A 25748-nucleotide genomic window follows, 5' to 3' on the forward strand; every position below is an offset into this window, starting at 1 on the left:
GAACCTGCCAAAGTAGAAGCCATTCAGGCATGGCCTGTACAAGTTACCAAAAAGCAGGTGAGGGCATTCTTAGGGACAGCAGGGTACTATGGAAAGTTTGTCCCTAATTATAGTACAATAGCTGCTCCCCTGACAGATCTGACAAGGAAAAACAGGCCAGATAAGGTAGTGTGGAGCCCAGCAAGTTGACCAGGCATTTCAGAAGCTTAAATGAGTTTTGGGAGGACCCCCTGTATTAGCCAGTCCAGATTACAGCAAAGAATTTGTTGTGCAGGTGGATGCTTCAAACCATGGGGTGGGGGCTGTACTTAGCCAGGTTTCTCAGAACATGAAGAGCACCCAGTGGTATATCTCAGCCATAGACTCAAATCCAGGGAGGACTGCTATGGAGCTGTAGAAGAGGAATGTCTAGCCATAGCATGGGCACTGCAAAAACTTCAGCTTTATCTGCATGGAAGGAAATTCACTGTAGTTACAGACCACACTCCCTTAACATGGCTACACAGAGCCAGCAAGCAAAATACCAAGTTATTAAGGTGGAGCTTATGACTGTAGGCATATTGCATGATAGTACAACACTGTAGTGGGGTCAGCAATGCCAATGCAGATGGGCTGTCAAGACAGGGAATGGGGTAACATATTCCCAGATAGGCTTATTTCTCTCAAGTCACGTTTCTCAAGCGTCACTTGAAAAACTAGCATAAGTCTTCAAAGGGAGGATATGTGTGATGATAGCAGGTACTGCCAGCCATTCCAGAAGTAGGGCATTAGATGTATGACTTGTGCCAGCACAGCTTGCTGGAGTTCTGTAAATAATTTTATGACATGTGTATATCAAACTGACTTGTACAGATGCTTGTGCTGAAAATGTATCAACAGTGCACCCTGTTAGAATGAAAGGAAATGTACATGTATTATTGTAACTGAATTAAATGTATATGTTTTAATAGAGGATGCTTGAACAGCAGAGGTTACCCAGCTAGCTTACTTTAAGAAAAATAAGGGAATGTAAATGAGCTGTTAATCCATTAAAACAGCACCTACAGTGCTGAATAAGACCAGAGATGTTGGGTCTGGAAGAAGCCTTTGTTTATTAGTTCAGTAAAAAGAGGGGAATCCCCAGGCACTGCCATAAACAATTAGATGTATATTGTAGCCATCTATACTAAATTCCTGAATCAGCTTCAAAAGGGGATACTGTGGTAACCTAGAATCAGGTGACTAGATCAGGTCATTCTACAAGTCATCCTGGATATTATACTTTAAAGGGAGGAATCTCTTGAATATTGGGTATTCTGTTTTGGGGAACCTGACTAGGAAGACTGTTCATGTGTTTCATTGTGCCTTGCTCTATCAAGTAAGTTATTAGGGAATAGTAATTCACCTAGATTCAGTCAGGAATATAGTGAAGCTTAGTTTAGATATTGTTTTTCTTTATTTGTATGAGCCTGTCCATCAATGTTATTTTCAATATTTCCTGTGATGTGAACTCTGTGGTTTACTGTGAATATATATTTAGTATTTGTTTTTGTTCTTTTATTAATTATTAAATATATTTAAACTTTTATTGTGGCTGGTCCTTGTAGAAAGTGTTTAACCTTTGAGAATGTTTAGATTTGTTTGGTGACACTGTGTGGGCCACTCCAGAAGGCCTAGCTATCTTGGTCAACTGCTAACATTTTTATTAGTATTACTATTACACAAAATAATTGGACACCCTTTTTTAAAGGCCTTAGAGCAGCTGATTGTGGAGTGTCTGGTGGCGGTGATAACTACCTTATACTCTGGCCAGAAGGGGACACAGCAGGTACATTTCTGCCAGTCATTCCCATGTGTGTGTGTGTGTGTGTGTGTGTGTGTGTGTGTGTGTGTGTGTGTGTGTGTGTGTGTGTAAAAGCAAATCTCACTGTGCGTGTGTGTGTGTGTTTGTGTGTGTGTGTGTGTGTGTGTGTGTGTGTGTGTGTGTGCCAACTAATTGGAACAGGGATACCAAGCACTGGGCTTACAGAGAGGGTGCTGGAGGTCTTGGCTTGGACGCTTAGCTGAGGACCTAATCCTACAGTTGTACCAGTGAGGAGTCTTATTGGTGACCTGGAGGGAGACAGATAAAGAGATCCAGACTCTGGACTGAGTGTGTTCGCTGTGTGCTCTTAAGGGAAATTGTGCTTGATGCAGAGAGGCCTGCATCTGGAAATGCTGAATGTATCCATTTGTATTATAAGTGCACGTCCCTCTCCAGTGTCAGTGTTGAGGATTCAGGTTCCATGATTACTGGCCCAGCATGGGGACATCACAGATGCTTCATTAACAAATGATAAGTTATGAAAGCTAGAATTAGCTTAAATAATAAATAAACAAATAAATTCATAAATACATAAATAAATGTGACCAATTACTTGTGCATTTGCATTACTGCCTCATTCTATTAATGTCAACATCACTATACAGTACTGCATCAGACTGGAGATCCTTAGTGTTGTAAAGCACTGCTTGTCAAACTTTATGTAGAAAAAAAGGAAGGGAGAAAGGAAGGAAGATAGGAAGAGGCGTCATATACATTTGAAAGCAGATCTCTGATATCAGGTGAAAATACCTGGAGATGTTTCAATAACAAATGCATTCTTGCAGTTGAGCACAAAATGTCATAGCAGGTAGCATCTAATGATCATCATTTTAATTTCAAGGGTTTGATTCCCTCAGTTTCCATCTGCACACCGAGTGATTCTGAACAAATCATGGTAAGTGGCTGAGACTGCTGTTGTGCCATGAAAAGAGCAGGTGAGCCTAATGAACTTACACAGGTAAAATGAATACAGGATTATAGTGGGGTCTCTGACTGCAATGAAGTTATGAGTCCAAGACATTAGTATTACGAAATTCATCTCAGGAGCAGAACAAAGTGAAGCTCAAATGGTGAATCTTTACATTGATATTGAGAGCAAATAACAAGTAGGTTATGAATCAAAAGGTCTGATCATAATTTTTTGTAGGACACAGAGCCTTGGCTTCTCCTGTGAACTACTAGTTATAGATTAAAATGCATTTCTGTGGTAGGTGACACTGGCTGCTATTAATGCTCTTGACTGAGGCTACAACTTAATGGCTATTAAAAGTGCTTAACAAAAGTGCAGTACCTGGAGCAGGTTATTTACATTCCAAAACTGGGGCAAAAACAGCTGTTGTATGCATCACTTTGTTATATATGTCAAAGAGGTACGTAACAGATTTTTGTTATCCACAGCTTTCAGATTTGTAGCCACCAGAGAACAGCATGGTGATATAGTCATAAATAACATTAAGAATTTACCTTATATGCCTTCAGTCAGGATAAACACTTCAAGATGTGCAAACAGAAATTTTATTCTTACAGTGCTGGGAGACAATCTTCATAGCAGTTGTTAACGCAGTCTTTCTGATGAGAGACAAACTACATCTTTTATACATTTTGTTTTCAAAACTGGTCATACAATTTTATTACATTACAATGACTCCAACTAATAGAAAACTTTGCAAATGCCCTCATGATTTTCACCTCAGACTTTATGTGAACACCTTTCTATACATGATCCTCCTGCTTTCAAGGGGTCTTGTTTCTGACCTTGGATGTTTCAAACCTTCCCTAGCAACAATGCACTCATTGCCTGGAGGAGTCAGGTTAACAAATTCCTTTTGTAGTAACTAGCATGCCTCAACTTCATGCAACACATACTTTTTCCTTATTACATATTGAAAAAATGCATTTAGGACACTAATAACTTTAGCTTATGAAGCTGTATTTTTCCCAGCCCTGCATACAAATTATATTTGCTTTTTAACAATCATATTATAGCATCATTTATGAACTGAAATGAATACACATTTTAATAAGCTGATCTTGTCCCATAACAGTTTCCTCCCTCTGACGCTATCAGTGTCATAACATACATGTAATTATATTTTTATTTTTCTTAACTTGATAAAGTATGCCTCTCCATCATAATAGTCTTCTGCTATACTAGAATTGTTATTGATTGGTACATGCTCTGGCATTTCATGTGCACGTGAGGTTAAACATCTTGTAATCACAGCCTTTAGAATATAAAATACCAAATTGATCACAAATATAATAAAAAGTACAATGACAATACCCTGGATTATGCTGGTTCCCAGGTTACCAAAAATATTGCCCAACCATGCAAAAAGTGTCCATTATTTTGATGTGCTGTCCAAATCCTTGGCCCTTTGTTCCATGGAATTTGCCAGTTTTCCTGCTCATCATGATAGTCACTAATATATGAACAGCAACGACTCCCTAGAGGGCACATGAACCCCCTTTTTCAGCAAGCATTATATCAAGTGCTATTCGATTCTGCAATATCACAGTTTGCATTTCAGATATTATTTGCCATCCTGATGTGATATAAAGTTTTGTTGGCCACCTCCTGTGGAATTTGAGCAAGCATGGTGATTCCAAGCATTGTCCTTTGCACTCCATACCCAGGATTAAAAATCGAAAATACTTGCTCTGCTCAGTGGATTGCTCACTTATTTCTCAGTCTACCTGTTGGTTGGTGTTTGAAATGTTGACTAGCAGGAGTAATATAGCTTACAAAGCAACATTCAGACCAGTTTTTAGGCAACAAGGAGTAGGCACGATCACCAGAGATGTAGTAACGGTGACTTATCATGCCCATGCCACTCCACCAGTCATAGCTTTTCAAGTGCAAAGAGTCTAACACACTTTAATGCCTGGTGTCCTTACATTTGCTTTTTCCTACTGGTGCAGTCCCATTTTTGGCATAACATCTGTTTCCATGATGTGTGGTTGCAAGTTGAAGAGACACAACATTTGAAAAATCAGTTACATTATGCCAGGTTAAGCTGATGTCATTAAGGTCCTTTTTAAATGATACCTGTGATGCAGGGATGGGAATCATAGGAATCCCTGCCTTAGAGTGATGAAGTATATGCAAACATATCCAGCAGTTTGTTTTGTTTAGATTTATGGCATATTGCCAAAGGTCCGGCAAGAAACTGTTTTCTCTTGACCAGCTTGTAGAAGGAAACAGCAGCAGAAACAAAGCGAAAGTACCTTTTGTCACTGGATTCATCATGGACTGCTGCTGAAGTTGACCGTCTCACTGGGCAGATGATTTATCTGTCACACGTTGATCTCCCTCTGTTGGCTGCAATGATTCATCTGCGGTCCCCACACGACAGGTCTTCTTGCAATGAGACAAATGGATCTATGTTGATAGTCATGCACAGCAAACTACAGTCAAAGTGGTTAGCAGGACCTGAAAAGGACACTTCCACCTTGAGCTGAGGCTGTTTTTCCTCTGGACAATTTTCATGTACACCCAATCACCCAGTTGTAGTTGATAACAGGCCTGGTCAGGAGGTTTTGGTAATGCTGCTCTTACTGTTCGGTGATATTGCTGCAAAATATTAAGGAGGTTTCCTACAATAAGAGATCATAGCATCATCTGACAAAGTTAAATCGGCATTTCCCACTGGAGGGATAGCTGGAAGGGCCATGGGTCTCCCCATTAATATTTCATATGGACTCAAATTTCTGGTCGCATTCAGTGAGGCCATCATACTCATTAATGCTAAGGGAAGGGCTTCGGGCCACTTTAAGTGGGTTTCAGCATAAATCTTTGAAATGTTATTTTTAATTACCCTTTCCACTAATCCAGATGACTGGGGATGGCTGGGACAGTGAAGACTCAATTTAGTATTAAAAATCTTTATATAGTTCTTTAAACAATGCATTATTAAAATGTGTTCACTGGTCACTGTTGACAATGCTTGGTATACTGAATCTTGGTATATAATTATACAAAAATGTCTTTACCACTGTGACTGCATCAACCTTGCGACATGGGTAAGCTTCCACCCATGCTGAGAACTTACACACTACCACCAAAATAAATTGTAAATTATTAGTCTTTGGTATCTGGATGAAATCCAGCTGTACTTTAACAAAAGGTCCCCAGGGTGGAGGTAAACATGCAGTTTTGCTGTTGGTATGATTACTTACATTATATTTTAAACATATATTGCAGTTTGGTACATACTGAAGTATCAAAGAGGAGACATGAGGGGCATACCAACTTCAGGTAATTTGATTAAATAAAGCTGTCAACTGTGTGGGCCGGTAAATGATATCCCCTTACCAGGTAAAGTAGCAAAGAGGCAGGCGCCACCAGTCGGGCATCCGGATGTCACCATATGCCATCAGAGGATTTTCTACATCCATCCTTGAGCCACCTCAGAACTTCTCCCTGTGATGCTTCAGCTTGAAAGGCTGACAACTATGCAAAATTAAACACATCATTACTGTTGTAATTTATCTTTAACATACGCAGATTTTTGTAACAATTTACTACTCCTTGTTTAGCAGCTTGGTCTGCTAAATTGTTACCTTTTGTAACAATGTTCATATCTTTCTGATGTGCACAATATTTGATTACAGACAGCCTCTTAGGTAGCAAAAGTGCATCTAACAATGATTTTATGTACCCTGAATTTTTTATTTGATTTCCTGAAGAAGTCAAAAACCTTCTGTCTTTCCAAAGCTGCCCAAAATCATGTACCACCCCAAAAGCATGACAGCTGTCTGTAAAAAATTTTGGCCACCTTGTCTTTGGCTAATTCACAGTCTTTTTGCAAAGCCACTAGCTCAGCTATTTGAGCAGAGGGAACACCCTCTAATCTTTTGTTGCAACACTATTGTCTCTTTGGTGCTAAGACAATAAGAGCAGCAACAACTATCCAAAAGAATCCACGAACCACGAACTTGACCAACGAAGCTTTAATAGTAAAACTTAAAAGATACACACAATAAAATAAGCGCTTTCGTTTGGCGCCTGCCAGACTTTTTCAAATAGTTGATACATCACTTCCTGTTAGTTTAAATAGTAATTGATCGTGATGTAATTGAAAAAAATGACTTCCCTTTTATCTATATTTAAAGTGCTAACATGAAAAAACAGAAATATATATAATTAAATCATTAGTTGCATTTCAACAGCACGAAAATAGCATTTTCGTATAGCGTGTTTGTTACATCAAATGATAATACATAATCCCACGGACTCTAAACATACGCTTTGGAATCAAAAAGGAAAAAGAAAGAGAAAAAGAAAAAGGGGATGGAAAAAATGTATATATTGTAACACAAAGCATTTGATCAACTTTTTGCACACGTTAACATTTTGTTTCATCAGTTGTTGTAATTAAATCAACACAAGTATCTACATCAGTTATCAACAATTCATAATAGTAACATTTCTACCCTAAGCACAACGAACAAAAAATACAATTTTAATTTTTACCCATAGTTAGCTATTAAATATCCATATATAAGAATACTCTGTTAAAATTAATATATATGCAAAATGTTCATTATAATAGCCATGTTGTGTTTATAACCAGAACAAAAATCATCGATTAATCTGGTCATAAGAATATATATATAGTTACCCTCGTAGTATATATTAGAAACATAATAAATAATGAATTGTGAAAGTAAAAAATCATGTAAAAAAAAAATATATATATATATAATCCTAGTGATGCACATATATTTTGTTAAATAATCAATTAGTTATAATTATAAGTATCTATTAAATACTTTAAGAATGTTAAAACAATTTCATTTTAAAAAATTCATTTAAAAATTCAAGTCTCATAGTACTTCATTTTTATATTTACGGTTGATATTTAAAATGAACATAAGACCTTATGAGTAGCCGGATGTGGGGCCTTAGATATTGCATCAATACAAGATGGTAACACTTGCCTGCTACCTTGAAATATTAAATGACCAAGATAACGTACCTGAGATGACCACAATTGTAGTTTTCTGTAGACACTTTCTGTCCCTTTTCTGCAAGGATAGTCAAAAGATGCAAGGTATCCTGCTGGCATTGCTGAAAAGAGTTTGATTCTATCAGTAAATCATCTACATAATGTACTAACACAGACTCACCCGAAAGTGTCACATTCTCCAAATCTTTTTTCAGAATTTGAGAAAATAATGAAGGAGATTCAGTATATCCTTGTGGCAACCATGTCCAGGTATATTGCTGTCCCTGATAAGTGAAAGCAAACAGAAACTGACTGTCAGGGTGAATAGGTATAGAAAAGAATGCTGAACATAAATCTGTTACAGAAAAGTAACTAGCTGTAGGTGGTATACAACTCAGTATTGTTGCTGGGTTTGGAACAACAGGAAAAGTAGGCAATACCGCATTATTTACAGCCCTTAAGTCTTGTAAAAATCTAGAAGTATCCTTCCCTGGCTTTTTCATTGGAAAAATAGGAGTATTACAAGGGCTTTTAGCTGGTATTATTATTCCTTGCTGTATCAGCGACTGAATTACAGGTTTGATTCCCTGCTCTTCTTCTGGCTTTAGTGGATATTGTGGAACTCTAGGGAGAGGTTTTGATGGATTTAATTTTATTTTACTGGTTTTGCTGATTTCAGTATACCTACTTCATTTGCATGCTTAGCCCACAAGTTGGCAGGTACCTGCTGTAGTAACTCTCCATCTGTCTGTATGCTTTCAGCAGGCTGTTCCTCAGCTTCTGCTAAAACTGCCAATACTTCCCCCTCTGATTCTTTTGGAACATTTAGATACACCCCTTTTGGGGTACAGTAAATAGTACACTCAGCTTGCATAACAAATCTCTTTCCAGCATATTTACTGATGCAGTAGTACTCAAAAGCAAATAATGCTTTTCTTCGATCGGACCTAAAGAAATGGGGATGGGTTCCGAAACAGGATACATAACCCTAGTATTTCTTACTCCAACTGCCTTTACTTTATGCTCTGATACTGGTATTTGACTATCTGAAGTAATTGTTAACACTGACCTAGTGGCTCCAGTGTCCACCAGAAATAGGTTTTCTTTGAATATATTTTCAGCTTAACTTAGGGTCCATTTTGATCTGTTAGCAGTAGAGGGTTAAGATTTACTTCTGTGCTATTTCCTTGACCTAGTCAGTATGGAGCTTCCTGACTCCTTCCATTCTGAGGAGATGGTGGAGGAAAAACTGCATTATTATAATTTAATTGCTATTCAGTCTAAGTATCTTGGACTGTCTGCATTTGCCTGTGTGGGCATTCCCCTCTCCAATGTCCTGCTTCTCCACAATTGAAGCAAGATGTGTTAGATGAAGCTGGAGTGGCACTGCCAACTCATTGTTGCCAACCAACTGCACCTTGTTCCCCTCGACTAGCACTTTTGGTAAATCCTCTAGCAATTCCTGTAGCCCTTCCCCTGCTTCTGCCTCGACACCTTGGGTTTTCCAGCTGCCTGATTTGTAAAGTTAACAGCTTATCCTCAGTACCCTTCCTTCGTTTTTCCTGATACTCTGTACAGTGATTTGCAGCACTTAATAAAGACTCTTAAGTCCTTTCCTTGCCAGTCTATGAGCACTCCCTTTATTTGATTTTGTACAGGGGCTTGCAGACCCTGCACAAAGGCTGCTGCAATAGCTGGCTTAGTTTGCTCTTATGGGTTTGGTATTCCTGAATGTCTAGCAAATACTGTTTTAAGGCAACTCAAATAGTCTGCAGGGGCTTCCCCTTTATTTTGTTTACATGCCTGTATTTTAGATTAGTCAGTCCTAACTTGACACACACCTGTAATTTTGTTTAACAGTGCTATTCATTTATCTGTTCATGCATTCCCTATGAGAGTGAAATCTGTTTCCTCAGCCTTTTCCAGTAACTGCTTTCTTATTTCATCTGAAGTAACTACCCTCAGCAGTTGATTTAAATCTGTCAAAGTAGGATTGTAACATTCTATTACAGTTTTTAATTCTTCTTTGAATTGTAATGGATCTTCTGTAATATTTGGAAACTTTTTAGACATAGTATGCAAATCAGCAGGGGTCCAGGACAATGAACAAGTTCCCTATTTTAGCCCCCAAATTTCCCTGAGAGGTGCCAATAGATCCCCTCCAGAGGTTGTAATCTGCTGTTGTACCCTGTCATCTGAGCGTGTATGGTGAGATACAGGAGTGTCAAATACTAATGCTCCTGTTGGGGAAGTAGAAGCTATCTGAGATGGATAGGAAGAAGAACTCCCCTCGACTGCAGATGCCTGTTCAGAAGATTAAGAATGAACAAGGGAACCAGTCTGAGATGTACCCGTATCATGCAAACTGGGTGTCCAGTGGACAGCAGACCAAAAGGTAGGGGTCTGAGAAAAAACAGAGTCTTGTACAAGAGGTACCCATACTGGTGCATTTGGGGGTGGGGGTGCAGTAGCTACTGGAGGACTATTATCTTCTTTAGAAGTTTCTGCTTTTTGGCCATCTACAGTTTGTTCCGAACCTGCTAAGACAGGATAAAGGGATCCCATTTTACTGGTCTGTACTGCCTTTTTAATCTCTTTTACTTGGTGCAACAATTTCTTATTAACATCCTGCAACCCTCTTAATGCTGACTCCTTTTCCCTTTTAAGTGCTTTACTGTACCAAGAATAAAATGCTGTAATTTGTTCCCCACGTACTTTGCTTTTCTTTTCTTCCAAAATACCTTTCAATCTCAGCAGTTTAGTCTTATCATAAGTTCCATTTAATGGAAATACCCCACCAGCACAATTCTTAGTAAGCTGAAACCAGTCATGCAAATATTTACAACTTTCCTTTCCATAGTTAAAATACATAAAACATGCAGGTGTTCCCTTTTCAGGGATTTGATCTTGCTTGCTTATCTTTGCTCCCATTTTTCTTATTTTATAAATAAGTAATAATAAAAATGTTAGGCTTACCTTACAACTCCTGGATCCTGGCAGTTCCGAAGACAAAAAATAACTGTAATAATGCACACACCATACAGGGAGGGAAGGGTAGGAAGTCTGTCTGCATGCAGCAACAGAGGAGAGGTTTTGATCAGCCTTTTCTCCCAGCACCCCCTTGCTTTTGTCCCAGCCCGAGCTCAAACGTTACAGCTCCAGCATTGTGGATAGGTACTGTATCAGGAACTGACCACTCTCTAAGGGCACCTCTGTGCAATCACACTTGTAAGTCCCAGCATGCTTTGGGTTCATGAATTTATTTTAACAATGCATACCTCTACATCCTATCATGCAGTTGGCTCATGAACTTGTTGTATAGTCTACATTCCAATCATGCTGTGGGTTCATGAATTTGTTTTAACAGTTTGCAGACTACGTCCCAATCATGCAGTGGGCTCATGAACTTATAGGTTCATAGGTAGGTATAGGCTATTGGCCCTAGGGCCTGTATAATCCTAGCCAAATGGTACCCTGGCTTTTGCCACCCAAGAAAATTATTTTCCTCTGCCCCTGTCAAGCAGAGTCACAGAAGTGATCCCCGGGGTGAATTTCCTATCTCCCATCAAATCATCAAGATTTTTCTTGAAGAGTGCTAATGAGGAGCTTTGTTTGATATAGATAGGTAGTTTGTTCCAGAATATGGGAAGTCTCTGGGACTGGAATCTATCCCTCCAGCATGTTCTGTTTATTGTGATAACAAGGTTTAGGTCCCTAGAGCATGTAGCTCGGAGGGATTGGGATTTCTTTAAGTGGAGCATGTCCAACAGCTCTGGGTTTGACATAGCTTTGTATGTTAGGCAGAGATCACCTCTGAGTAGGCGATATGCGACTGAGTAAATCTGGAGTTATTTTAGACAGTCTGCGTAGACCATTTGTTTGAGGCCGGTAATCCTCTTTGTGAGGTATTTCTGTGGCCTTTCCAGTTGTTGTAGATATCTTGTGAGGTACATACCAAAAGAGGCATTGTACTCTCTAATGGGTCTAATGAGTAATGAGTAGAGGGGAACAATGACCTCTTTTTTCCTGGATGAGAAACCTTTTGTGATGAGGTGTGCCATGTAGAAGGATTTCCTGACTACCGTGCCGATGTGATTATCAAAGGAAAGACTACTGTCCACCTGTGTCCCAAGGTATCTTATCACACGTTCGGTGTTAAGTAGACTACCGCCTATGTGGTAGTTCATGGGTACAGAGTTTTTATCAAAAGGGATGACAATGCACTATTTGGCATTGAGCTTGAGGTCATGGGTTTGACACTAGGCATCTGTCTCAGTCAGGCCCTTTTGTAGGATGTTCACATCGTTAGGAGTTTTGATTATGGCTCCTAGTTTGCAGTAATCTGTAAACTTTGTTAGCCAAAGACCTTCTGTGTTAGCCTGTACTTTAGAGAAGTAGATACCAAACAGGAGCGGACCTAGGACTGAACCCTGTGGTACTCCACTTGTCAATGGTCTGAAGTTGGATTTAGAGTCTGCTACTTTCGCAGTGTGGGTTCTGTCAGTGAGCCAGCTGGCAACCCATCTTGTGACATAGGGATTTTTACCTAGTTTAGTGAGTTTATCTATAATTCCAGAGTGGGGGATGGTGTTGAAAGCCTTGGCGAGATCTAGATAGGCTGTGTGAACCACCTTACCATCATCTACAGCTTTGGTGACCGTTTCAAAGAAGTCTTTCAGGTTTAGGAGACATGATCTGCCTTTTACAAACCCGAATTGGGTAGGGTCCAGAGTTTAGAGATTACCAATGTCATTGTTTATAAGTTCCATGATGATACATTCCATAGCCTTGCAGACCAGGCTCGTCAGGCTAATGGGGCGATAGTTCCTGAGGTCCATGGTGGCTCCCCCTTTGTGGAGTGGGATAACCGTTGCTGTGCACCATTCAGTGGGCACAAAGCCTGAGGTGAGGCTATGATTGAACATGGTACTTAGGTGGGGTGCAAGTTCATTTAGAACGCAGCCTGGAATGTTGTCAGGTCCCATGGATGCTGTGTTCTTGGCTTTGGAGAGTGTGTTTTTTACCTCTGCAGCCATGATTACAGGAACTTTGCATTCTTCCGGTATAGAGATGGGCCCATTAGGGGATGAGAGAGGGGTAAAGTTAGCACTGAACCTATCTGCCAGGATGTTGACAATATCAGTTGGTTCTGTATATTTAGTGCCATTGTGCTGTAACTCAGAGCAGATCTGAGTGTTGCCATTGAGATTCTTGACATAGCTATAGAATGCTTTGTGGTTGTCTTTAGAATCAGTGGCGATTTTGTTTTCATAACTAGCTTTGGAGGATTTTATGAGGGATTTCAGCTTCTTACTGAGGCTGACCACGGAGTTCCTCCAATCATGGGATTTTACTCTTTTTTGCAACAGTTTCTTTCTTCTCTTGTAGAGTTTGTTTATAGCAGGGGACCACCAGATTGGCTTCCTTTTTTGGAGGATAGCATCTGGTTCTGTTAGGGATTGCACGATCCATGCACTCATGTAAGTGCTTATAAAGTGCAATTGTATAGGATTCAGCAGTCATACCTCTATTGTCCGTCAGCATGGGTGTCGTGGAATTTGCGACTTCTGTCTTAAGAAGCGTGAAGTTGACTTTGGAGACATTTTTTACAATGGTTTCCCTAGTGGGGGCTAGGGGTGGGATGTGGATGTCTTGGGTGATTTGCCTGTGGTCGGACATGACCAACATTGAATTGACCTCTGGTGTGGAACACCGGTTGCCCATGTTGGTAATGACCAGGTCTAGGGTATTGCTGCCCCTGGTGGGGGTGTGGATAAGTTGATCCAAGGCGTTGGAATTTATGAATTCCAGAAAACGTTGAGCACAAGAGTTGGTACATGAGTAGTTTTCCCAGTTAATGGTGTGGCAGTTGAAATCACCCATTATTGGGGTGTTAGGTTGTACCCTAATATTTTCCAGTGTATCAAGAAATGAGGAGTGGGAATCCCGTGGCATGGTGGGGGATCTGTAGCAAGCTACAATTTGGATTGCGGTCTTGCCCAGAGTTAGTTGCACTTGGATAATCTCGGATGCATTATGCAACTAACCTGGAGGTGTGGATATCCTTAATGAATATGGACACGCCTCCGCCTTTAGTGCTTCGGTCCAGGTTAGGTGGCAGAAAGGTGTGGTATAAATTATAGCCTGGTAATGCAGGGGTGCTCTCTGGAGCCTTGAAGATGGCAATTTAATTGCTTCTGCATCCACATCTACATTGGGAATTTCTGCTTCTCAGAAATCTATGGACAACTATAGAGTGCATGGTTCTACTTCTTTTGTTAACCCAATTCAACCTAATGGTGTCGGACATGTTAATTCCTTTAACAATGGTGAGTCTATACTAAATAGTAATAGTTTTACTTCTAAATATTTGGATGAAAGGCTACAGAGACATAATAATCCTTTCACCAGTATTGGCAGCAAAATAATGTCTCTCTTCCACAAGAAGTATAAGACAATCTTGATGTATTTGAAAAGTTGATTTATCGAGAGACTCGTCATTTGAATTTGTTGGGCTTAATTAGATACTCGGAGATAGATATTGCTCCATGAGGATTACCACCATTTAGAAGCCCATCTACACCTTATGATTCCACAAATCCTGCAGATGCAGCATTTAAAGACAGATGGTTAGCTGCAGTGCACATATGTGTGATGGACTGGGTTAACATATTAAAAGAACGAGAACAACTTTTACATAAAAAACTTAAAACTGAACTTAATACCATGCGCATGGAGATTTTGAATAAAATTGGTGCTTCTAGGGTTGGTGAGGTGTTCACCAACATGAAAGACAAACTGAATACTTTTGAAAATGAGCAAGTTAGCTTTAAATTAAACAAGATCAAGAGAGACTTGCGTGATTATAGTAATGGGCGTGCCTTGCTATGGACTAATAAGAAAAATAAACCTGCTGTCGCCTACATAAATCGGGAACAAAAAACAACTGCTTGTTTCTTTTGCTTCTTCAAATGGATTGAGTGCAATAAATTGTTCTTTTTTTTGGATCTGATTCCAGTGCTGTTTATTATATGTTTATATTCTTTCTCTTGTGTGGTTTTTCTAGGATATTGTTGCCCCTGGTGGGGGTGTGGATAAGTTGATCCAAGGCGTTGGAATTTATGAATTCCAGAAAACGTTGAACACAAGGGTTGGCACATGAGTAGTTTTCCCAGTTAATGGTGGGGTAGTTGAAATCACCCATTATTAGGGTGTTAGGTTGTACCCTAATATTTTTCAGTGTATCAAGAAATGAGGACTGGGAATCCTGGGGCACGGTGGGGGATCTGTAGCAAGCTACAGTTTGGATTGTGGTCTTGCCCAGAGTTAGTTGCACTTGGATAATTTTGAATGCATTATGCTGAGCAACTAGCCTGGAGGTATGGATATCCTTAATGAATATGGACACGCCTCTGCCTTTAGTGCTTTGGTCCAGGTTAGGTGGCCAAAAGGTGTGGTATGAATTATAGCCTGGTAATGCAGGGGTGCTCTATGGAGCCATGAACCAGGTCTCTGTCACTGCACAGATGTCGATGTTCTCCATTTTAAGGAGTGCCTCGAGTGAGTACATTTCGAGGTTTAGACTTCTAGCATTAAGTAGCATTACCCTCAGATTTTATTTTAACAGTTTGCAGTCTATATCCCAATCATGCAGTGGGCTCATGAACTTGTAACTTTATCTTTAACTTTTAACTTTTTCTTTTCTTTCTCTCATACATTCATACATTGATAGAATAAAATATCTCTCATACGTCTTACCTTTCAATTCTGAGGATACTGCCCACAACCCAAGGTGCCTCCATGTGTTAATTTGTCCTTTACTGTATGTGCACATACATTTACTATTCTCATTTGCTGTGGGGTCCTCCCACTATTACCTGTATGCCTTACAAACAAATCAGTCAAACAAAAACACAGCCATGCACTTATTCTACATTTTGCTAAAATTGTTTAAAAGAGCGAAAGAGAAAAAAACACAAACCAACCCTTTTCCCTTACAAAACAATTTCCCTACCAATGAAGAACTTGTACTGAGCAGGAGTGAAAGTGAGAAAATGACAAAAATTGATAAATCCCAGATATAAAATCCACGTATTTATTGCAAACAGAAACAAACGGATAAGCACTTTCACTGTATTAGCTTCTTCAGATCCATGAAACAAACACCTAATGCAGACTTATTATATATTGAAAGCACACAGATACAATATCATGAAATATATATATATATATATATATATATATAAAATAATACATGGAGAAAATTCCATATATTAAGAAACATAAAAACTCTAAGGCATAAGGGCATAACATAGGCATACTCGTGTTAAAAATAAATTACATATAATCACTTCACTTCAGCCTAGGTTTAATAGATGCCCTTTCATTTAAACCTAATCCCCTATCAGCCCTCAATAGTGTTATCCAATCACTCTCTGTATTATTTTTTATATATATATTTCATGATATGTTTTAGTTATTTTATGTATTTATACTTCTGTAGTATGCATCTCCAGTTTTTTGCAATCTGTTATGCCTTTAAATGGTATCCTGTATTGGATCAACTTTTTGATAGGTTAATTGTTTAATTGTATCTGTGTATCATTCCTGCTCAGTACAAGTTCTTCATTCATACTTCTTTTTATATTTTTTCTGAGCCGGGGCGTTTACCTGTGAAGCAGCATCTTATTTGACTTCTTCATTATTTGTATTTTTAATTTCCCTACCAAGGCTAGTATGTTTGCACACCCTGAATAGCTGCACATCTGAGTCTCTGATTATTCCATATAAAGCAGTGTGGAATTCACAGAAAATCTGTGATGGTCCCTATTCCAGAACTGCCCTGCAGCAATACCAAAGTTCAGATCCACAGAACGGCACCAAATTGCTATAGACATAAATAAATAACATTAAGAATTTACCTTATATGCCTTAAGTCAAGAACAACACTTCAGGATGTGCGAACAGAAATTTTATTCTTACAGTGCTGGTCATGCAATTTTATTACATTATGATGACTCTGGCTAATAGAAAACTTTAAAAATGTCCTCATCCCTCAAGATTTTCGCCTCAGACTTCATTTCAACACCTTTCTGTTCATGATCCACCTGCTTCCAAGGGGTCTTGTTCTGACCTTGGATGTTTCAAGCCTTGCCTAGCAACAAGCACTCCTAGCCTGGAAGAGTCAGGTTAACACATTCCTTTTGTAGTAACTAACATGCATCAACTTCATGCAACACGTTTTCCTTATTACATATTAAAAGAATGCAGTTAGGCCACAGTAATAACTTTGGCTTATGAAGTTGTATTTTTCCCAGCCCTACACACAAATTATATTTGCTTTTTAACAATCATATTATAGCATCATTTATGAACTGAAAATTAATATACATTTTAATAAGCTGATCTTGTCCCATAACAATGTTTTTAAGCTCGAACAGCTTTGAAAGCTGTGAAATATTTGTCAATACCACACAGAAAAGCAAACTGAAGTGTTTAGCAGCTTTTATAGCTGTTAATCTGTCAAAAGAACGCTTGGATCCTGGCTGCGGCCTCTGTGCAGTGCTAAGTGTTTTAAACCTTTCTAAGTGGTGAAACACTTCTTGTTCCTAAGTCTTTTTTCTGTAACTAAAAGCACATGGCAGTAGCTGAAGCTCTGTACAAATAAAATTAGGACTTGTCTTTCTGATCATAATGCAAAACTGTTGTTAGCTCATCTGGCACCCTTGGTAATCCTCCAATTAACATACTCCTAATCCAAAAAGTACTCAAGACTGAATCAAGGAAATATAGTTGCAAATGTCTACAGATCCTAATATGTGTGCATACACTCAAAGTAAATCTTTTAAGCTGCTGCTGCTTCTTATCATGACCATTTATAGAACTCTAACAAAGCATTCATGTCCTAACTCTCAAGTGCCACTAACTTGCAGGGACTAATTGAAATGTCTTTTACTATGTCAGCCATGACCCTAACAGCTTGCATCTAGGGCAGCCACCACCTTTGCAGTACTCTAGCTGGGCACTGTTATAACTCACTGGTTATGTGTTTTCAACATAGATGTAAAGATTCACCTCTTGAGGTGAATTTCTTAGCATCCAAGTCTTGAACACATAAGAACATGTTTAGGAATAACAGCTTGATTATGATCAGTGACTCAGTCATAATCCTCTGTTTGTTAGGCTACTGTCTTACATTACAACTGTGCTTAATAAAGTATCTATTTTCATGAGTTTAGAGCATAACTGCTGTGCTCAATGCCTAATAATAATAATAATAATAATAATAATAATAATAATAAATCCATTCATCCATCATCCATAATCCCTTTTCCCCTTTTTGCACATGGGGTCAGGTGTCACCTTAACAGTGACAATCCTTTAAAGCCAATGTTCACACTACCAGGTAGCTAGCCCTGCTGTGGTATTATAATAATAATAGTAATAGCAATAATAATAATAATAATAATCATCATCATCATAAAAGTAATAATAATAATACATTTGTACCATTATTCTACTAATTATCCTAATTCATGGTAAGAGATGCTTAGATGCCTGCATATCTTTAGTCAATGACAGGACTGAAGAAATATGTTTAAAAAGACACAATTAAAATCAATGCATTTTAATCAAGGCTGATGTGATGTCATGGAGGAGTATTGTCAGAATAAATGCAGTCCTCTATAACATTGACTCATTCATTGTTTTTCATAGCATTTAGCAGAAGAATGTGGTATAAATTCTGAGTAGCCTTTCTATTTTACATATTTAAGAAGCATTCAAGATTTGAAAAATGATATACATTAAACTCTGCTGATCAACAAAAAATGTATTTTCTGTCCTGTCTCAGTTTACATTCCCAGCATGTACCTGTATGAAGAACTTATGCAATACAATATTTGTGACATACATGCAACCATGTATCTGCTCCTCCTTTTTTTCTTTTTCTGACATTTGTTAATTTCTTTTTTCCTCTGCATTATTTCTTAGGAGAAATATGCGCTTTTAAAATTCATGGACAGGACATGCCCTTTGAAGCTGTTGTGCTAAACAAGACATCTGGTGAAGGTCTTCTTCGGGCAAAGAGTCCAATTGACTGTGAACTACAGAAAGAGTATACATTTATCATCCAGGCATATGACTGCGGAGCGAGGCCTAGTGGAATCGGCTGGAAGAAATCTCACAAGTGAGTGACCATTCAAAATGTACCAGTAGTGACATGCTATTTATAACGAGATTCTGATCAGATGTGGAACCTAGAATCACAGTATACAAAAGGAAAACTGCAAATGAAATTCTGTGAGATAAAAAATGGTCATACATTTTAACCAAGCCATTGTGTCTAAGCTGTTGATGTGCAATCAATTTTTATGTGTGCGATTTTGTGTGTGTGTGTGTGTCTGTGTGTGTGTGTCTGTGTGTGTGTGTGTGTGTGTGTGTGTGTGTGTGTGTGTGTGTGTGTGTGTGTGTGTGTGTGAGAGAGAGAGAGAGAGATAGTGCATCTGTGTGTGTGAAAGACAGAGAAAGAAAGAAAATGAGAGAGAACAAGACAGAGAAAGGATGCTGGGTGCTGTAAAAGCCAAGAAACTGTTTTTTGTAGTGATCAGCTGTTCTACTGATCACTGATCAACAAGCATGAGTCTTTCTAGATTATTTTAAATTTAACCATCATTTGTACTCACCACTGGAGAGCATGAAAGTCTTTCTGAACTTTAGTTTTCATCTGTCTTTAGGCATGAAACTGTCGTCATGTCTGTAAGGCATCTGCAGAATTTAAATGGTAAACAGAATCTCAATTTAGAAATGAGCATAATCCTTTTAGCATGAAAAGAACAGATACAAAAAGTCTCATTTACAGGTATTCAGTATGACAAGCAGCATAAGCAATGTGTATTTTATTATGCAGAAGGTGTTTCCCTTGAAAATCCACATGTCTAGTAAGTTTGCCTTCACCGTTTACTGAAAGGTATTCTGTTCAGTATTTTTAAAGAATTAGAGTGGCATGCCTGTTCCACTGCAAGTTATGTAGAAGGCAGTGATATACCTTCCAAGTCAAAGATTGTTAAAAGAAAAGAATCATGTGCTATGATAGGGTCACTGGTTTCCAACTTTGCATGAATATTATATAAATATTTAAATTAAGTAATGAAACTTAAACACAGTAATAGTATGTCTAGCAAATTCTGGTCATTATTCTGGAGACACTAACTGCATAAGACAAGGGAATATTTTGCTAGGTAGCCATAACAGTGCTTTTAATTGTTAATATGAGCTGAGTTTTCAAATTCTTTTTAACTTTGCAATTATTGTCGCTCTTTGTTGATCCCAGCCATTTTAGCTTTGATTAATATCAGATTTGACCTGCTTTTATTTTCCTTTCTTAGTTGCACATTACCTTTTTTGTATACTCAAATTTACTATTTTAGTATTTCTTTGTAATTACCTACTTTCAGCTAATATTTAACAATTTTTATTTATTTTATATATTCATTGATGACTGGGTTAAGTCTACTAGGCAAGTGGTCTCTTTTAAGAAGACAAAGTGGTATAATTTCTACTATTAGGGGAAATTTGGCTAGGGTGTTTAAGAACTTCCCCCTCTCTGTATGTCAGAGAAAGTGAGGTGTTTATGCAAACTTCAATCCCTAGTGTGGGGGCGACTGGGAGGAGTTGCATAATGACCATAGAGAAGGAGGACATGGTGCAGATGAAGAGAGTGTCGACGTTATAAAAGATTCTGAGTTAATCTTTTTGCATAAATTGCTCAAGGATGAGGAAAGTAATGGTGAAGATGTTATGATTACAACTCTTCGGGCAGGAGGATTACTGGATTACTTGTTACATGATATGATGGAAGAAAAGCAACTAGCAGAAGAGGAAGCAGTTTCATAGGGTGAGTTAACGGATCAAGTTGCAGGAGGAGGTGGAAGAATTCTATGATAGTGAAGAAGAAATACGGAGTGCATATTAAAACTTACATAGTGGCAGCAGCAGGGAGCAAAGTTGTCATTGTGATCAAGAAAGATGGGAGAGTTGAGACAGTGGTAAGAATCCAGTCAAAACTAAATAAGGCATTAAACAGTTATAACAGTTGAATAATGTTACCATGCTTTTGGGGATTAAAGCAATGGATGTAAGAGTATTGATTTTGTTGAGGAGAGAGATTATTGTAACATAATTTCTTGAGAATGGAAACAATGTGGAGAGATTTTGGAGTGTGCGTGTGTGTGTGTGTGTGTGTGTGTGTGTGTGTATGTGTGTGTGTGTGTGTGTGTGTGTGTGTGTGTGTGTGTGTGTGTGTGTGTGTGTGTGTGTGTGTGTGTGTGTGTGTGTGTGTGTGTGTGTGTGTGTGTGTGTGTGTGTGTGTGTGTGTGTGTGTGTGTGTGTGTGAAAAAAGCAAGTATGTTTCCTTAGAACAGTTATATTTTTCACACAAAATTTGGTATGGACGGGAAAGGGTACATATAAGGTTTAAAAGTGATATAGAAAAAGATCATCTGGAACAGTACTTAAAGGAAAAATGTGAATCTGTCATGGGCTTTTTAAAAGTAAAATATGTGATGGATATATGGGCTGGAAAGAGGGAATGCATGGTGATATTAAAAATAAAAGGATAAGAAGCAGTGCATATCCCACGTGCTATCAATACTGGAAAGTCAAGAAGGGTCCTCAGCTACTGGGAAGAGCCAAAAACACTTTAATAGTCAGTGTGAAAACAGGCCTTGTGCTCAATGTGGACAGAAAGGACATGCAATTAAAACTTGTATTGCGGAATGTTGTAAGTGTAAGAAGAAAGGACACTTCTGGGTGGACTGTGGGGAAGTGAAAGGATATGATGAGGGGATACTTTATATGAAGCTGGTTTAAATGTAAATGTTATAAAATGTGAAGAAATGAAATGCTGAATAATGAAAATGAAGACACTGTAAGTGAAGCAAACAATGAAATATTTGAACATGAAATGTTTGAAGCAGTTGCAGAAAGTGTGAGGGGGTGGTTGCGAATGAACAAATGTATGTGATTCTTTTATTGTTTTATTAACAGCACAATCATCAACATCAGACATTATAGCAACCAGCAGGGTATCTAAGGTACTGGTTGTGAAGACTGGTAGAGATGGGTGACGGCTGCAAGCCTAGTCAAATAAATTTGGTACATAATTCTATCATTTGTATATACTTTGAAATGCTGAACTTAAAACAATGTGGCAACATTTTCCTCTGCTGTAAAGAAAGCTAAGTCAAGCATTTCTTGTTGGTCCTTTGAAATTAAAATTACTTTATGTCTGTTCCTTTGAAGTTAGAATTTGGAGTTGATGAGTCTGGAGTAAGCATCCTGCCTATTGTTTTAAGGCTAAAGTTAATGACCAGAATTTACATGTGGAATGTCCTTTATTGCTCTAAGTGTAAAATAATGTAAATGCAGTTTCTGTCAACCTGGGAACACCAGGAAAGTATAAAAGAAGATGCATTGTTTTATCAGAATGGCAGTTTTAATTTAAACAGTGAGAACCAGAGATTATTAAGCATTTTTGTCTTCACATCCAACTCAGCACTCTGCATTATGCTGTATGTAAGTAAGTTATTTTAGAAGTGTGTTTTCTTTTAGCTGTAGCTAGGAATTAGAAAAGATTAGACTAAGTGTTTTCCTGTTATGCCAGAACTGTACTACTGAATTATTTTAAGTATTTCTGTGTGATCTCTGAACTTTTGACTAGCACTGATTGTGTAGTAGAAAATATTGTCTTGTGGTTTTAATTATTTATTATTAAGTATTTTAAAACCTTTTAACTGTGGCTGGTTTGTGTAGAGATAAGTTAAGCTCTAGTGTACTTTGCATATTTATAGAGTTTACTGTCCAGGTCACTCCAAATAAGCTTTGACTGTTTAGTCACATCTACCAATTGGATAATAATATTGCACAGTAATAATTGGACATCTTTTTAAGGGCCTTTGAGTAGCTGATAAATATTAGCTGGGTGGTGGCAGTAATTACTACTGTATAGTTTGGGTAAAAAGGGGCACAGCTGAATAACCTGTGCCAGCTTTTCCACAGAAGGATCCATGTGGTTGTATAACCTCTTATCTCAAAGTGTGTATGTGTCAGCTACATGGGCAGGGACACGAAGCACTGGGTGGACAGTGAGGGTGCTGGAAATTTTAGTTTGCCCAACTAGGCTGAGATCTGGACCCTATAGCTGTGCCAGTGGGGGGTCTTACTGGGGACCTGGGCAGCAAGGGAGTGACCAGCCCTGGACTGACTGTGATCTCTGTGTGCTCTTAAGGGAAATTGCACTTTACTGTGTGTTCTTGTTATTCTTTCCTCATACATGAGACACCCTCTCTGGTATTAGTGATGAGGATTGAGGCTCCTTGATTGCTGGGCCAGAGCACAGGCATCACATATTAATTGGTGGCAGTGGTTGTGATATCCACACATATTAATTGGTGGCAGTGGTTGGGATATCCTCACATATTAATTGTTTGGCAGTGATGAGATATCCACACCACATATTACTTATCTGGCAAATACTAATTGGATTGTAGTGGTGTGGGTAGAGTGAATCCTGTAGCTTGTGTACAGTGAGCTTTGAAGGTGTTTTTGTACTCTAAAACAGTCACGCAGTGACTACTGAGAGTTCAAATCACAATTGTTTTATTTCTTTTGTTAGCTTAGTTAGTCAGGGTGAGCAGGCAGCATGTCAGCAGACGAGTATGGAAAACTGGCAAGGAGCTAGCTGGCGGAGATGTGCCAGGTTAGGGGACTGGTGTATAGAAACCTGAATAAGGCAGACATGATTGCAGCCTTAGTTACAGCTGCATCAGAAAACAGCAACCAGGAGGACAATCAGACTGGCAGTGGAGATATAATTCCCTTGGAGATTGGACAGCTGAACCTTTCTGCAGTGGACTTAAAAATCCACCTGGAGCTAAAGAGACTTGAGTTGGAGGCCAGGTGTATGGAATTAGAAGCAAATGAGAGACTGTGATATTTTCAGGCTGAGGAAAATGAGAAACTGTTATGTCTACAAGCTGCAGATCAAGAGAGGCAAAGGCAGCATGAAAAGGAGATGCTGACTCTTCACCAGAGTCATGGAGGTAATGGGGAAGGGAGTAACTGGACCCCAGAAGCACAAAAGGTCAGTAAATTGCTTCTGCAGTTTAAAGAGGAGGATAATTTTGACAGTTTCATTCATATGTTTGAGAGGGCATGTAAACAGTATGAAGTTGACCAAGGACTCTGGGTACAGTTCCTGACCCCCTAACTCCATGGTAAAGCTGTAACTGCATTATCTAAAATGCCTGATGTTGCATGTTTTTTTATACTGCTGTAAAGAAATGTCTTTTAGAACTGTTTAAGTTAACACATGAAATGTATAGGAAAAAGTTTTGTAAGCATAGACGCAAGGCAGATAAAAGTGTGTGTGAATATAGACGCAAGGCAGATAAAAGTGTGTGTGAATATGTTGCTGAATTGAGTACTTATTTCCATAGGTGGGTGAGTGGATGTTAGATCACCACTTCTGAAGGGCTGGAAGACCTTTTGGCGAGGGAACAAGCTCTTAGCACTTTGCCTGAAGACATGAGTATCTGGTTAGCTGATAGACAATGTGCTACTTCAGATGAGTTGGGGAAGAAGGGAGACCTATACCTAGCAAGCAGGACAGCCCTGCACAGGAAGGGGACCCTCAGCACTGCTCATGGTTCTAAAGGAACCCATGGTGGGCAGCACAGACTGCACCAACAGAATCTGCCAGTAGCAGGGGAAGCCACTAGTCCAGGTACCTGTCCAGGAGATAGGGTTAAATGTTTTGAATGCAACCAGTGGGGCCATGCGCCATACAGGTGTCCATGGAGGCAAGGTGGGGAGCCAAAGGTGAGGGAGCCAATAAGTGGGAAAGACAAAATGCCAATAGTAGATTGTCTTGAGACAACAGGGGTACCGAACTACCATCCTGCAGATGTTCTGAGAGGGAAGGATTTGGATATGACAGTACCATGTGCTTATGCAGTTACACACAGTCAGGCTAGGAGACAAGCATGTGGGTTTGGTAGCCTGGGGGAGACCCAGACAGACTGCATACTTTACTTACAGCCAAGACTGGTGAGGTGGTTACTTCAGGGAGTGAGCTACACTGTAGCAGTGAGACTGAAGGTGAGCCACAGCTGCTTGTGTGTACTGATGATCCCTTGGATAGAGTGACTGCAAAGGTAGAGGTGAGTAGTAATACCCAGGATGACAGGCACCACTGTCAGAGGATGCCAGACTTCCTGTGGAAGGGGAGCTGGGAAGGGTTACAAGGAGAGAGTTGAGACTGGCTCAGCTCTCAGCCACTACATTGAAAGGCCTGAGGCAGGTAGCTAAGGAGGCACCTGATTCTCAAGGAAAAGGGGAATCTGTATACTGGGACAAAGGGTTATTATACAGAGAGTAGACCCCTGAGGGAGGGCTAGAAGGTGAGAGAGTACAGCAGTTGGTAGTGCCTAGAGCCTACCATCTGGCACTTCTAGCCATAGCCCATGATATTCCCTTTGCAGGTCATATGGGCATAAAATGTACAAAGAGGCATATTATGCAGAACTTCTATTGGCCTGGAATTTCCAGAGATGCAACAGGGTACTGCAGGACCTGTGCGCAGTGCCAAAAGGTAGGCAAGGCAGGAGACAAGGTGAGAGCTCCTTTGAAATGTTTGCCTGTGATTGAGTAGCCATTTCAGAAGGTATCTATGGATATTGTGGGTCCTCTGAGTACACCAGGTTCCACAGGGAAGAAGTATATCCTATTCGTAGTGGATTATGCTACACAATACCCTGAGGCAGTGGCTTTGTCCTCCATTGAGGCAGAGAAGGTGGAAAATGCTTTGTTAGAGATTTTCAGCAGGGTAGGTTTCCCAAAAGAAATACTGACTGACAGAGGTGCCAATTTCATGTCAAACCTGCTGGCTTGTCTGT

The 25748-nt window shown here is 39.2% G+C and overlaps 1 protein-coding gene across 1 annotated transcript in view; it reads left to right on the forward strand.

Moving 5' to 3' along the window:
• Positions 1-25748, forward strand: part of LOC122801175 (calsyntenin-2-like) — a 2452991-nt gene that overhangs the window by 2079964 nt on the left and 347279 nt on the right. The window contains exon 4 of the mRNA XM_044070739.1: positions 18787-18982. Within this exon, the coding sequence (XP_043926674.1) occupies positions 18787-18982 (196 nt within the window). The remainder of the gene's footprint in view (positions 1-18786; positions 18983-25748) is intronic.

The sequence above is a fragment of the Protopterus annectens genome, chromosome 4.part1 (assembly GCF_019279795.1).
Source record: "Protopterus annectens isolate FY-2018-M chromosome 4.part1, PAN1.0, whole genome shotgun sequence".
NCBI classification, from domain to species: domain Eukaryota; kingdom Metazoa; phylum Chordata; order Ceratodontiformes; family Protopteridae; genus Protopterus; species Protopterus annectens.